Here is a 14,665-nt window from a genome sequence, read left to right as displayed (position 1 = left end):
AGGTGAGAGAGGCTGGTTTATAAAAACAAACAAATATTTGCAGCTGTGTATACATAGTGGGGCTGCAGGGATCCACCAGCCACCCACCCTGGAGGCAGGACACCTCCCAGACTGGGGCACAATCCCCCACCTCCATGGCTGGACATGGAATCCCTGCACCATGCCCCCAGTGAGGGGCTGAATCCCCATCCAAGGTTGAGGTGTGACTCACCCCAATGGCTTTCAGGTCATTCCAGCAGCTTCTGCTGGGTGCTGGGCACATGGTTCTGTCTGGCCCCAGCACCCTCCCAGGAGTGGGGGGGGGATAAGTCCGTCCCCCACCCCCAGTACCACCAGGGCGACCTATTGCCAGCTCTTGCACATGGAAGCAGAGAAGATGTCAATTAGCTCCATTGCAAACATAGGGTGCAGGGGAGACTGAAGCATTAATGAGGCCTTAATTGAAGCAGCACGGCTGCCAGAGCTGAGACCTGCACAGCTCAGCTCATGGGACAAGCTGTAGCATGGAGTGGTGAAGTGCCAGGCTGGGGGTGCAATAAGGACACCCTGGGGATGGGCACAAAGGCAACTGTGGTGTCCATGCTTTGGGGGCTGTGACACCCCAAATCCTGGTGCTGGGGAGGTGCCCTGGCTCAGGGGGGGCTGTCGGTGCCGGTGGCCCTGAGCGCAGGGGGTGGGGAACCCAACTGAACCCAGTGCCCGGGTCAGGGCACCCCAAGCCCTAAGACGAGCCCAGGGCTCAAATTTGGCCCTGGGATCACAGAGGTAGGTAGCCCTGGGCTGGTGGGGGTGGGAGGGGGAGGAGGACTGGGGGGGAGTCTCTGCACACAGTGCCGGCCTCGCAGCAGCATCACCCCGCAGCAGCATCACCCCAGCTCCTGGCCCTGGGGCTCCCGGGGGTGCGGAGCTGCCCGGGCCTCACCCCTCCCTAAAACCCTCGTTACCCGGCGATGCCGCCGCGTGCGAAGGGCTGCAGCTTCCCCCAGCGGCTGCGGGCTGCAGCAGCACGGCCGGGGGGCTGTACCCAAGGGGGGGCCCCGCAGCCACAGCCCCCTCCTGCCCCGGGCCGCTGCAGCAGGATTAGCACCCCCCGCCCCCCATCCCGCGCTGCTGGGAGCTGTGGGGAGTGGGAGGCCCCAGCCCCCTCCTCCTGCCCCTCTGCCACGTCACCCGGCGGGGGCACCAGCAGCACTCGGGGGGCTGGTGGCGTGGGCAGCCCCTCTGTGCCCCCCACGCTCTTCTGCCATGAGAGGCCTCCTGGCACGGTGCTGGGCAGGACTCGCCACCCCGGGGGGGGTCAGCTGGGCAAGGCTGGGGACGGGGATGCTGCACAGCATCCCACCCCCACCAGCACAGCCCCACAAACCCCATCACTTCCCAGGGACACACTGGGCAGCAGCCACATGGCCCGAGCACGGTGGGCTGTGGACACCCACTGGGACATCAGGATGGGCTCTGGGGGATTTCTTCCTTGGCACAGCCCCTCTATGGATGGCACAGGCACCAGGATCGCTGTGGGCAGCGTTTGGGGCTGAGCTGTGGTTTGCAGAGAGTTTGGGAGCGGCATGGGGATGTCTCGGGATGTCTCGTTGCCCATTTCTCCCTCTGTGCTGCAGCTCCTCACCAGCAGCCCTGGCTCTGCCCAGCCACCCCAGAGCAGGTCCCTTCCCTGGCCAGCACCAGGGCACTGTAGGGTGGGCACCCTGCCACACTTTGCTGCCCAGAAAGCCCCTTGTAAAGGAGGAAGGAGCTGCTGTCACCCACACCGTGTCCCTGGGGACACCTCTGGGAGAGCTGGACTTAGGGTGACGACAGCACTGGGGGTCCCATCTCGATGTCCCTACCGTACTGGAGGTCCCATCCTGACATCCCTAATGTCATGCCAAGCACCAGCCTGGGAAAAGGGGGGTGCAGGCTGAAAAAGCAACAGTACTACAAATTTGGGGTGAGCCCCTGGTGGGAGCATCGCCCCGAGGGAGCAGCCCTGCACTGGAAAACACCGTCCAGCCCCCACGGCTCTGGGTCTGGGTGGGGGTCATGGGGGGTGGAACAGCTGGCATTGCCCTGCCGAAACGGGGCTCTGTTTGGTTTGGACCCGGGTGGGTTCGGTGGCTGCCCCCTGCCAGGAGAAGGGGCCCGGGGTGAAGTGGTGCCACCCGTGGGCTGGGGCAGGAGCAAAAGAGAATTTAGGGCTTCCCTCCCCTCTGCTCCTCAGGGGCTGAGCTGGGCTGGCTCCACGGGGGTGGGGGGCAGACACCCACCGGGGGTCACCGCATCCCTCAACCCCCGGGAGCAGCACCCAGGGGGAGCCATAGCCCCCGCTCCCCCCCACCCTCCCCCCCCCAGCAGAGGCTGCAGAGGTTTGCCGGCCGGCACGCAGGGGGTTAAGCATCCCTGTCTCCCTCACACTTGAGACGTCACCGTCACCAGTGGCGTGGGGAGGGGAGGGAATGGTGGCGGGGGGGGGGGGCCGAGGGGCTATGGTGGTCTTTGTGGTGCATCCGGCAGCTGGCGCAGGGCGGCTCTTCCCCGGCACCCCGCGCCCCGGCAGCATCCGCAGACAGGCGGCAGCCGCCAGCTCCGCACCGCCACGGTGAGCAGGGCACACGGCGCGGGGGTACCGGCAGGCCTGGGGGGGAGGGGGGGGGGGCCGGGGGCGGCCGCTGCTTGTCTCCCCTTGGGACCCAAAACCCGGTAGCGGGTCCCTCTCGTTGGGTTCCTTTGCACCCCCCAGGTTGGTGCACCCAATGCTCGCTGGGTGCCCCCCGGATTGGGGTGATTGGGTGGGCGCTGGGCCTCGCACACACACACACAGAGACCACCCCCCACCACCACCACCTTGCCGACAACCCCCCCCCCCCCTCGCCGTGGGATGCTGCAGCCCCCGGTGGCCCTGGGTGGGTGCTCAGCTGGGGGCTGCGGCTCGGCTCCCCGGCAGCCCTGCGGTAAACTCCACTGCCGCAGCGAGGGGAGACCCCCGCCCCCCCCACCCCCGGCTCCGCTTGGGTGGGGATAGGGGGGACTCGTGCCTCCCTCCAGGTCTCCAAAACTGGAGGCTCGGAGGGGCGGGGGGGGTGGGGGGACACAGCGCCGGGGACCCCCTAACCCCGCCCTGGGCAGTGCTGGGGGGTGACTGGGGCAGGATGTGCCCCCGGCATCCAGGTTGTCTGGATAAGGTGCTCCCAGTACCCTCCTCCCCCAAACCCCCTCCCCAGGTCCGCGCATCCGACCCTACAGCGGCTGCGGCGGTGCCGGTGCGGCCACGGGCGGGGGGCAGCGGCGGGAGCGGCTCGGCGGCGGCGGGGGGCACCGGCTGGCGGGGGGGGTGATGCTGGGGGTGAAGCCGAGCCAAGGGGAAGGGGCACCCAGCCCGCGGCCGGGGGTGCGGCGCTGCACCAAGCTGCGGTGCCCACAGCGATGCTGCGCTGGCAGCGAAGGGGCTCAGCCCCAAAACGGCCCCGAGAACACGGAGGGGAGGGGAAGGGAGGGGAGGGGAGGGGGGGGCACTGCTGCCCCCTCGGCGTGGCCAGCCTGGGTACCGCCGGCTGCGGGGGGAGCGATGCTCCTGGGTGCAGGATTTGGCCCTGCCTGAAGCAGGAGCGGGGTTTGGGGGTGGAGGGGGGGGGATTCACGCTGTCGGCTGGGATGTCCCCATGGAGGTGCCACCCACCGCGGGGTCCCCATGGGATGCTCGGGGGAGAGGTGGCGGAGCAGGGAGAGGGGCAGGTGCCAGAGCAGGGCTGGGGGAGGCCAGCGCAAGGAGCACAAAACCCGGGGCCACCTCGGGTGTGGCTGGGGGGGCATCCCGCTGCCTCCAGCCCCACACCCCCCCCCCGGGCAGCCCTCCTCCTGTAGCACAGCCCTCTGCAAGAGCGGTCCCGGGATGAGGGGGGTCTTTCTGGTGGATTCAGGGTGCGTGGATGCTCTGGTTTGGTGTGCAGCAATGGGCAGCCTGCAAGGGAGGGAGCCCCCTGCTTTCCTTGAAAGACCCCTGAGGATGTGCTGCTGTCCCCAGGGCCAAGGGCCACCACGGGGGTAGGCCCCTGGGCCAAGGAAATGGTGCAAATCAGCACTGCACCCCAAGCAGAGCCACCCTCAGCCTGGGGGTCACAGCGATTGCTGTCCTCTCACCCCCCTCCAAACAGCCCTGGCTGTGGCTCGGGCCTGGTGCTGGGGCATCCCCATGCCAGGGACCTCGGGGAGGTGTCTGTGCCCCTCCCTGGGCACCGGCAGGGTTCAGCAGGGACAAACCCCGGCCCCGAGTCACCCGTCAAGGACACCGGTGGCACAGGCAGGACACGGGCACGCTGATCACAGCGCTTATGCAAATCCCAGAGCGGAGCAGGTCTGAGTCTCCCACCCATCCTGCTGCCTGGGGCACCCCTCCAGTGCCGCCCCACAGCACCCAGCACCCCTCCAGAACACCTCAGCACCCAGTGGGATGAACCCCAGGGTCAAGGCACTGAGGAAGCCCTGGGTATCTTTATGCCCCACTGCAGGGCACAAGCACCCACTACTCGTGGGGAAACTGAGGCAGGGACGTGTGGTGGGGAACCCAAGTGCTCCCTCAGAGCAGCTTGCATTTCAGCATCAAGCTGGCCCATCCTGTGGAGCCCCAGTGCAAAGCCACTGCTTACCTGGCCCAGGAGGAAGAGGAAGGCAGAGCCCTTGCTGGTGATGCTGAGGGGCTATGCCAAGGCTGATCAGGGAGCTCTGGGTTGGGGGCAGCAGCCTCACCCCAGGCACGAGACCACCTCATCCCTCCCTGCTGCTGCTGCCTCTTCCAGCTCTCCTCTCCTCTCCAGCCATGTTAATTAAAGCCAAGTGCTTAATTACAACCTGCTGAATCCCAGGGCTGCTTCCCAGAGCCCACTAACACTGTGGGGCCAACCCCAACCCCCCCCACATCCCCATAGAAAACTTGGGGGTGGGGGTACCAGGGGAGCATCCTGTCTCCTGGGGGATTTGGGTTGCAGCTCACGAGCAGCAGAAAGGGATCTTCATGCAATGCAGGGAAAAGGGCAAAGCCTGCCAGCAGCATGTCATCCTGGGGTGGGGGTGTGTGTCGGCCTCTCCAAGGAGGATGGGGACAGATGGCTTTGCCCTGGGGTTGTCCCCAGGCTGGCAGGTCCCTGAGGGGTGCAGAGGGAAGGGGATGCTCAGCCAGGAATAAAATAGGGGATGCTCTTGGCAATAAAATAATAACTGAGGCAAATTGAGGTGGGGGCCGGTGGTGGATGTGGGGCTGTGTGCTGGAGCGGGGGGGGCAGTGTCCCACCGTGCTCCCCCCCTCCCCTGCAGACACCCACCAGTGGGTCCCTGACCCTCTGGCTCCACTGCCCGCAGGTCCCCACCAGCCCATGAAGTGATTGGGGTGGGTGGCACAGCCCCTGCTCCTGCCATAGCTGCCGCCACCGCGCCGGGCGCCGAGGTAAGGACCTGGGGCCGTGGCCAAGGGGTGGGTGGGATGTGCTGGTGCAGGCACCAGACCCCCAAACCGGGTCTGTGGGGCAGAAATCCCAACTGGGGGGTCTTTTCCCTGTCCATGGGGGATACCCAGCCCCATCACCCAGGGAAATCAGCACAACCCCACGGGGTTCCCCTGGGGCAGCACCCCCATCCCCAGGCTGAGCGCGGGACGTGGGGAAACCAGGGTGCCTTGGGGAGGTGGTGTGACCAGGGGCACCCACAGGAAGCACAACGTTTGCAAATCCCCCCCCTCCCTCCCTCCCCCTCGCTTCCCTCCCGCCTCGGCACACGGCAGCAGTGTCGGAGAGCCGCCAAATTCCGGCTCACATCCGTGCACCCCGGCTTGGGAGGGTGCGGGCTGGGGACGGCAGGGCCAAGGGGTGCTGAGCCTGGCAGGAGGGGTGCAGGTAGGTGCCACAGAGCGGGGGCTCGGGCGTGCCGGTGCTGTTCCACTCTGTTCTGTTTCTCTCGCTCAGGTCTGCTGGCCATGGGCAACCTGATAAAGGTATTGGGCAAAGATTTAGAAAACTGTCCTCATTTTTTCCTGGATTTTGAAAGTAAGTCCTGTGAGCAGGGTGGGCGTGGGGAGGGGGCCAGGGCCACTGCCACGGCTGCTCTCTGGAAGATGGGGACAAGCTCGCTGTCCCTAAGCAGCCCCGTGTCCCCAGGCACCTCGGGGTTGAGGGGTAGGGGAGTGGGACCCCATCCCTGAAAGCGCAGGGAGATATCCCTGGCTGAGCAGCAGGGATGCAGGATGTGTCCCAGCAGCAGGACCTGGCCCGTGAGGACCTCAGACACACGTCTGCTTTTGTCAGAGTCGATGGCACGAGGTGGCCGCGGTGGGGACAGCCGGGGATGCCAGGGAGGGAGGAGGGAAGGATCCGTGCCGCACCGGGATGGGCAGCAGGGTGATCGCATCCTGGGCCCAAAGGATGGGGCTGGGGACCGTGGTCCAGCCCAGGGAACCTGCCCCAGCTTCCCACTGCCCTGGGGTAACTGGGCCAGGAGGACATGGCTCCTGGACCTGCTGGGCTGGATGTGTCTGGGGTGACAGTGGCACCACGGTGGTGCCCGGCACAGCCCCACCTGCCTCCTTCTCCCCCCTTCCTCCCGGGGCGCAGCTCGGAGCAAGAGCTGGGGGGTGGGGGGTCGGTAAAAATAGTTCAGCAGCAACCGCTGGCCCCGGCAGGGAGAGGCCACACGCCGCTCGCTGCACCGCCTCCGGCACCGGCACGTCCCGAAATAGCCGGGGTTGGGGTGCGGGGCTGGGGTCACGCAGCCCCCCGCTCCCACAGCGAGGGACCATCCCGGCTCCCCGCGGGTCCTTCGAGGCAGCACAGCCTTCGCCTTCCCTCTGCAGTGCCCTGACACGGGGACATGGGTGCAAGGGCTCCCCAGGACTCCCACCCCCCCATCTCCCCTCCTCCCCCTGTTTTGGGGGCTGGCTGCACAGCTAAAGGGGGGGACGCCCAGAGCCAAAACTTCCGGCACTCGCTCACCGCTTTGCCCTCCTCGCCAGAGCCCGGCGGCTCTTTCCTCCCTTCGCTCCTTCCTCTCCATCACCCCATCTGCCAGCGCTCCATCACCATCGAGCGGGGGGGAAGAGGCTGCACCCCAGGGCCGGGAGCAGCCGCGGGGTCACCACCGGCCGGCCAGGAGCCCCCCGGGGCAGCAGCAGGGGGGGAGGATGGAGGCTCTGGCCGCCGCCGGCCGGTGCCCGCAGCCCAGCACCTCTTCCCCGAGCATCACCTCACCATCATGCTTTTTTCCTCTTGTTTCTTCTCTTGCAGGTTTCACATGGGGAACCTTCTTAAAGTGTTGACTTATAACGAACTTGACCAAGGCCCTAATTTTTTCCTTGACTTTGAAAGTGAGATGGGATTTTTATTTCCCTTTTCTGTTCCGTCCTTCCTCCTGAGTTTCCACATCCACACCATTTTGAGTTCTCCAACCCATCGCCCCATCGCACCGCGCCCCATCCCGGACGTCCTCCCCACACCTTCGCTGTCCCGGGGGTCTCCCCGGGGAGGGGGGGACAGTGGCCACCTGGGGCAGACCCATGGCCCGGGGTGGGGGGGGCTATCGCTCCGCACCTCTTCCCCGGGGCAGTTTGCAGCCTGTTAGGGCCAAGCCGGGGCTGGGGGTTGCTTGGGGACCCCCTCCCCCCTGTGAGCAGGACCGCGGTGGCAGGGCAGCCAGGATGTACCCCCACCTGCCCCTCCTCTGCGGCTTGGCTCAAGCTCGGGCAAGGAGATGGACCAGGGTGGGGAGAAACCTGCCAGGAAGGGCTGTGGGCTGGCGGGAGAGCCGTGGGTTGGGGTGCTGACCCCCCGCTCCGGCTCTCGCCGCCCGGGGCCCCGCTCAGAGCCCTCCGGGTTTCTCTCCCCGGGGCACTGCCCTGCAGATGCGCAGCCCACGGAGGCCGAGACAGCGGTGTGGAACCAGGTGAACGCCGTGCTGGAGGAGGCACAGGCTGTCCTGGCTGAGCTGCAGTCCTACACGGGCGCCGGGCAGGAGATCCGAGAGGTGGGTGCAGCCTCTTCCTGCCCACCCACCCACCTACCCACCCACCTTGGGCTTGGGGTAACCAATGGTGGTGTCTCCCCCTAACAGGCCATCCAAAACCCCGGGGACCTGCGGTTGCAGGAGAGAGCCTGGAGCGCCGTCTGCCCCCTCGTCGCCAAGCTGAAGCGCTTCTACGAGTTCTCCCTGAGGCTGGGTGAGCACCCCGAGCCCCCAGCCCCTTCCCCACATCCCCCATGTCTCTCCCTGGATGCAGGAATGGGGAGGGATGAAGGGGAGCTCCGGTGTGGATGCTGTGCTGCCCCGTTCTGCCTCAGTTTCCCCAGCTGAGGCTGGGGAGGTGCTGAGGAGTGGGCTGGGGACCAGCGGTGCTTCGTCCCCAGAGAACGCCCTGCGGAGCTTGCTGGAGGCCCTCACCAGCCCCCCGTACGCCCCGACCCAGCACCTGGAGCGGGAACAAGCCTTGGCCAAGCAGTTTGCTGAGATCCTCCACTTCACCCTCAGCTTCGATGAGCTCAAGGTACCTCCCAGTGCTCCCAGGGTGGGAGCAGGGGCACAGGATCCCCATGTGGCACAGCCCCTCAGGACCCCGAGGCTTGTCCTGAGCACAGCGAGGGGGCTGTGGACTCACCCCCTGGCCCCTAACACAGCCCTCCCCCCCACAGATGACCAACCCTGCCATCCAGAACGACTTCAGCTACTACAGAAGGACCATCAGCCGAAATCGCATCAACAACCTGCAGGTGAGAGGACAATGCCATCCTCCCTCCCCAGCCCCGGGGTCACCTTCATCATAGGGAGGGTCACAGGACCAGGGAGGACCCAGGGGTGCACAGGGGGTGGGCAGCCACCCCAATAGCCCCCATCACTCCACCCCACAGCTGGATGCAGAGAGCGAGGTGAACAATGAGATGGCCAACAGGATGTCCCTCTTCTACGCCGAGGCCACCCCCATGCTCAAAACGCTCAGCAACGCCACCACCAAGTTTGTTTCAGAGGTGAGGCTTGGGGATGGGACCCTCAGGGCAGGGGAAGAGCCTCCCCTCTGGCCCCAGCACCGTGGGGGGTCAGGAGGGGCAGGTGGCAGCCGGGACCTGTTGGGTTTCAGAACAAGACCCTCCCGATCGAGGACACGACCGACTGCCTGAGCACCATGGCCTGTGTCTGCAGGGTGATGCTGGAGACCCCGTGAGTACCCCACTGCGATGGGGGGACACACATCTCAATGTTGGGGTCCCTCTCCCACCCAGCTGGGCTCAGCCGCCCCTCTCCCGGCACAGGGAGTACCGGAGCCGCTTCACCAACACCGAGACCCTCCTCTTCTGCATGCGGGTGATGGTTGGTGTCATCATCCTCTACGACCACGTCCACCCCGTGGGGGCCTTTGCAAAGACCTCCAAAATCGATGTGAGTGGCTGGGGTGGGTGGTTGGGGGGGGGGGGTCACAGCTGTCCTGCTCATCCCCCTGCAGCCCGGGGGACCCTCTCCCTGGATGTCCCCTGTGGGGACAGCTTTGAGATAGTCTAGAGGGGCACTGAGGCGGAGGAAGGGGAGGATGGGGAGAGAGAGGAGAATGGGGAGGATGAGGAGGAAGGGGAGGATGGGGAGGATGGGGAGGATGGGGAGGAAGGGGTGGAAGGGGAGGAAGGGGAGGGAAGGGGAGGATGGGGAGGAAGGAGAAGATGGGGAGGAAGGGGAAGGAAGGGGAGGATGGGGAGGGAAGGGGAGGATGGGGAGGAAGGGGAGCAGCCCCCCCATGGCACACTGGGGCACCCACTGTCTCTCTCGCTCCCTCCCCACCAGATGAAAGGCTGCATCAAAGTCTTGAAAGACCAACCCTCCACCAGCACTGAGGGGCTCCTGAACGCACTGAGGTGAGCCAGGGGCACACGGGGTGGGTACACAGAGAGGGGACACCCCACCCGCCATTGCCCACCGGTGCCGTGGGACGTCAGCGTGCCGCGGTGCCACGCGGTGACCATCCCCTCTGTGCCCAGGTACACCACTCGGCACCTCAACGACGACACCACGTCCAAACAGATCCGGGCCCTGCTGCAGTGAGCACGGGGTGGTGGTGGGGGGAGGGGAGGCAGCGGGGCCACCCCGACCTCCCGCGTGTCACCGCGTCACCAACGCCCATGACCACATCGCTCATCTTGTACCGAGGGAAAAGGGACGGGAAGAAACGCGCCGAAGGCACAAAGAGAATCAGAACGGCCCAAAACCACCCCTGAGGTGGTACCACACCCCCCTCACACACACACACCCCCTCCCCACCCCCACACTGGGTGCGAGGTGTGGGTGACACCGTGGGGACACCGCGCTGGGGTGCCGGGGCCGTGCAGGATGGACCCAAGTGGGATGCACTGGTGGGGCTGGTGGCAGCGAGTATTGGGGTACAGAGGGATGGGGCGGGCAGGAGTGACTCCCACAACCCCATCATCATCCCCTGCTGAGGGGGGGGGGGGGAACAGCCCCCCCCCCCCAGCCCCACACTGGCTGGTGGAAACAGCTCTGGCTCACGGTAGGTTTTTAATATAAGCAATTAAATCTCCACTCACCTCTTCTTTTCTACATGTGTTCTGGGTGTGAAATAAAGCGACATCTGATCTGTCCGTGGCCAGAGCGCGGCCGTCTCTGCTGCGTCCCACCCCGTGACACCCCCGGCACCCACTGCGACCCCCCCCCAGGACCCACTGTGACACCCCTCGGGATCAATCCCCCCATCACCCTGGGACCCGACTCCCAGCCCTGCAGTGGAACCCCCAGCGAAACCCAGGGCTGGACTCCAGGCTGCACCCCCTCCACTCCCCATCACCCCCCGAGCCATCCCATCCAGGCCCCCCTCCTATCCCAGCGCTCCAGCAGGTGCAGACTGGGAGGACTGGGAGGCTGCTGGAGGCCATGGACGGCTGCCAGAGGGCTGGAGCCTTTGCCGGCAGATGGCCCTGTGACACCGTGACACGGCCGCCCCAGCGGCCCCCCCCTCGAGCCAGCTCCACTGTGGGGGGACCCACTGGGGCTCAGCACCCAACTGCACCCCCCGAGCTGGGGGGGCCCCCCATGGGCATCCTGACAGTGCTGCCGGCCTCCCACCCTCTGCTGCGGGATGAGGGGCACCCTCCAGGACACCAGCACCCCAGAGCACTCCTGGGGTGGGAGGGGTGGGGGGGAATAATGCCCGTGCCTCAGTCTCCCCGCCTGGGTAATGGGTGATTATGGCTGCCACGGGGGTGTGCTGGAGGGGGGGGGCACGGGGAGGGTCCTCACAGCCCCATGAACTCCAGACCCCCCCATGAGCTGCTCAGGGTGCCAACACAGGGACAACCATCCTGCCCACCCACCTGCTGCTGCCTGGCTCAGCCCTCGTGTCCCCAAACCTCCACGGGCACCCACCAGAACCCACCAGCACCCACCAGCACCCCCCAGCCGTGGTGGCTTCAGGGGCTCATGGGCAGGACAAGAAGGGACAAAGAAAGGGGGGGAGCCCTGGCAGCTCCCACCCCCTTGCACACCCCTTTCCCAGGCTGGGTGCCAGGCTCTGGCCCTGCACCCCTGGGCTTTGCCGCCAAAGCCGCCGGATTCCCGCGCGGGACCCACGTGCTGTTGCACAACCTCGGCCAACCGCTCCTGGTATTTTTAGGCTCTCGTGACACACCCTCCCCACAGCCCGCCAGAAACCCCGCCAAGGCACCGGATGGGCCACGGGATCCAAAATGCCCTGCCCTGCTCCCAGCCCCAGAACCACGCCATGCACCGGCTGTGCCTCAGTTTCCCCATTAGTTCCCTTCACCCACCAGTCCTGCAATGGCCACGATGGCAGCTGGCTCTGCTGTGCCCAGGGCTGAGCCCACCACCCAGAGCTGAGCCCACCCCTCAGAACTAAGCCCACCACCCAGAGCTCAGCCCACCACCCAGGGCTGAACCCACCACCCAGGGCTGAGCCCACCACCCAGAGCTGAACCCACCACCCAGAGCTGAGCCCATCACCCAGGGCTGAGCCCACCACCCAGAGCTGAACCCACCACCCAAAGCTGAGCCCATCACCCAGGGCTGAGCCCACCACCAAGAGCTGAACCCAGCACCCAGGGCTGAGCCCATCACCTGGGGTTTTATTGTATCTCCATGGCACCACGGTCCCACCTGGAAGCTGAAGATGACACCAGGACACAGCTTGGCTTGGTGGCTGCCATCCCCGTGCATCCGCAGGAGCTCCTGTCCCAATAGGACCCTCCCCAGCTCAAGGACCATCCCACCAGTGTGGGAACTGGGATGGGAAGAGCCGGGGCAGTGCCACCACCCAGGACCTCCATCAGGAGTTAGGGAACAGACGCCAGCTGCTCACCGGTGCCGAGCAGGATTGCAGCTGTGCCACGGGTCCCCAGCTCGGCACAGAGCCACAGCCTGGCCACCAGTCAGGGATCTGAAAGCAGGGAAGGGGCTTTGGGTGCTCTGAGCTGGGAATGGGAGCCGGGAGAGAGAGCAGCTGGGCTGGGCCAGCCCAACCTTCCCACACTGGCAGTGAGCAGGCACCGAGTTCAGTGGGGTGCCATGGGAAGGGGGAAGGTTGAGGCAGCGATGGGGATGCCAACGGTGGGACGCTGTCCCTGCACCTCTCGCTGCCCAACACGAGGGTTCAGCTGACACTGGCTGCTGTGACCTCCCCACACTCCTCCCAGGGGAGTGAGTCCCTGGCACCAGCACTGCCGGCTCAGCCGGGCACCCAGCTGGTGGCTGGGGACAGGAGCTCACCCCAGTACTGTGCCAAAACACCAGTGCCTGGGAGAGGGGACAACTCCAAGGACAGGCAGCACCACGGGGACGATGCCCTGCCGGGGAGGGCACGGGTCTCCTCCGGCTCAGGCTCTCCAGCTGCGATGCTCAGCCAAGCCAGGCCACCGAGCGCCGTAACTGAAGGCGAGCCAAGCCATGCCCAGCCCGTGCTGTTTTCTAATCCCAGTGTAATTAATGACCTTATCTTTGGCCAAAGCCATTTAGATTAAGTGGCTGGTGTGATGGGCTTGGCGGCTCCGGCTGCACAGATGGAAGAGCTGCGTTTGTCTGGGGATTAGCAGAGGGCAGATGGAGCGAAGTGCCATTCCCCATCCCCAAATCTCCACACTGGCAGCAGCCTGAAACCTGAGACCACAACAACTTTCTCAGCAAGCGCTGGCCAGGCTGGGGAAAACTGGAGAGCTGTTTGGGACTGGGGAGCTGTTTCCCATCGCCTGTCGCTCCTGCACGACGTGGGGAGACAGGCAGGGCCCGGAGCAGGAGCAGCAGGAGCCGGAGAACATGTGTGGGCACCAGGAAGTGGTGTGACAGGAGCTCGACCCCCATCAGAACAGCAGAGGTACAGCACCTGGGAGAGCAAATCACTGTGGGGATGCTGGCCCTGGCTCTGCACCAATAAACTGTGTCCTCAACGGACAATCCTCCCTGCTCCGAGCAAGCAAACTCACCGGCTCCTTGCCGCTGGCGGGATCGGGCACGCTTCCACCTCCCCTCATGGGTCCAGCCGCAGTGCAAACCAGCAGTTGTGCCAGATCCCTGTTCTCCTGGGACACACGGGAGCTGCCACCCCCCACACAGCACCACAGCAGGCGGCACGGAGCAGGGGGAGGCCTGGGAGACCCTGCCCGACAGCAGCAGCAGCGCTGCCCGTTATCAGCAGGCTCCTGAACAGAGCAGGCACACTAACAGCCAGTGTGGTGGAGGAGGAACGTTTATCTGCAGGGATAACAAAGTTCATATTAAAGCGATTAAGGATATTAAATCCATTTCCAGCAGCACGGTCACCTGACTGCGCGGGAGACGGAGGAGATAATCCCACCCCTCACCCAGAGCTACCCAGAGCTGGGGGAGATGACTCAAGGCATCCGTGCTGGCTATCAGGAGACCATGCTCAGCACACTGTAGGTGAACAGGGCTTTACACCCAACCCCACTGACAGCTCACCCCTCCACACCGTGTGCTCCAGCGCTGGGCTGAGCCCATACCCAGGGATGCTTGAGTCAGCGTGGATGGCAAACAAGTCTGGGCTGGAGAAGACGTTCAGCTGGCGTTGCAGACAGAGCCAGCAACACAGACATGGTGCCCAGCATGGTAAAGCTGATGGCCAGCGCTGCTCAATGCTGGTGGAGAAAAGCCAACCCAAATTCCCAGCTTTTCCCTGCATGTTTTTCAGCCCAAGCTCCCAAACCCCCCATGCCCCCCTATCAAACAGCCCACAGCAGACACCCCATGGAGTGTTACAGAAATAACTCGGTGCTGAGGATCACAAGGTCTGATCTAACCCCGTTGGAGCTGGCAGCTCCAAGCCTGCCCTGGCACATCTGCCCACACAGCCCTTCCCCTCACAGGCCAAGCCCTGGGAGATGGTTCTTGCCACACAGTGTATCACAAGCGGCTGAAGGATGAATTTGAGCTCTACCAACCCAAAACCCTCCTCAGAGGAACCATCTTGATTGCATTTGCCCAGGAGAATCCCAAATACCCTGGAAAAGACCCTCCCTGGTTTCACCCAGAGCAGCACACTGGGAAGGACAGCGGTGAGGCTGGTGCTCCAGGAACAACAGCCTCACGGACACAGCACAAGGAATTTGCTGCTCAGCAACTCAGATTCAAATGCAGGGCCAGTTCCCACTGCCAAACCACAGTGTAAACCCCCGGG

The 14,665-nt window shown here is 65.2% G+C and overlaps 1 protein-coding gene across 3 annotated transcripts; it reads left to right on the top strand.

Moving 5' to 3' along the window:
- Positions 1-5,919: 5,919 nt before the first annotated feature.
- Positions 5,920-10,053, top strand: LOC311199921 (CYFIP-related Rac1 interactor A-like; the record flags this gene model as incomplete). Of its 3 annotated transcripts, none has more annotated exons than XM_084274066.1 (11): positions 5,920-6,026; positions 7,260-7,339; positions 7,874-7,995; positions 8,083-8,188; positions 8,376-8,512; positions 8,658-8,735; positions 8,874-8,990; positions 9,101-9,180; positions 9,273-9,399; positions 9,796-9,866; positions 9,990-10,053. In XM_084274066.1, the coding sequence occupies 10 exons, from the start codon at positions 7,267-7,269 to the stop codon at positions 10,051-10,053; spliced, it is 975 nt and encodes a 324-aa protein (XP_084130192.1). The 3 variants fall into 3 exon arrangements, with proteins under 3 accessions (XP_084130192.1, XP_084130190.1, XP_084130191.1); XM_084274064.1 differs by having other exon boundaries at positions 5,957-6,044; positions 7,277-7,339; XM_084274065.1 differs by lacking the exon at positions 7,260-7,339 and having other exon boundaries at positions 5,957-6,026.
- Positions 10,054-14,665: the final 4,612 nt, after the last annotated feature.

The sequence above is a fragment of the Gallinula chloropus genome, assembly GCF_964237585.1.
Source record: "Gallinula chloropus genome assembly, chromosome: 22".
Taxonomy (NCBI): Eukaryota; Metazoa; Chordata; class Aves; order Gruiformes; family Rallidae; genus Gallinula; species Gallinula chloropus.
Note: the sequence above shows the minus strand (reverse complement) of the source record. Positions and strands in the feature narration are given on the sequence as shown.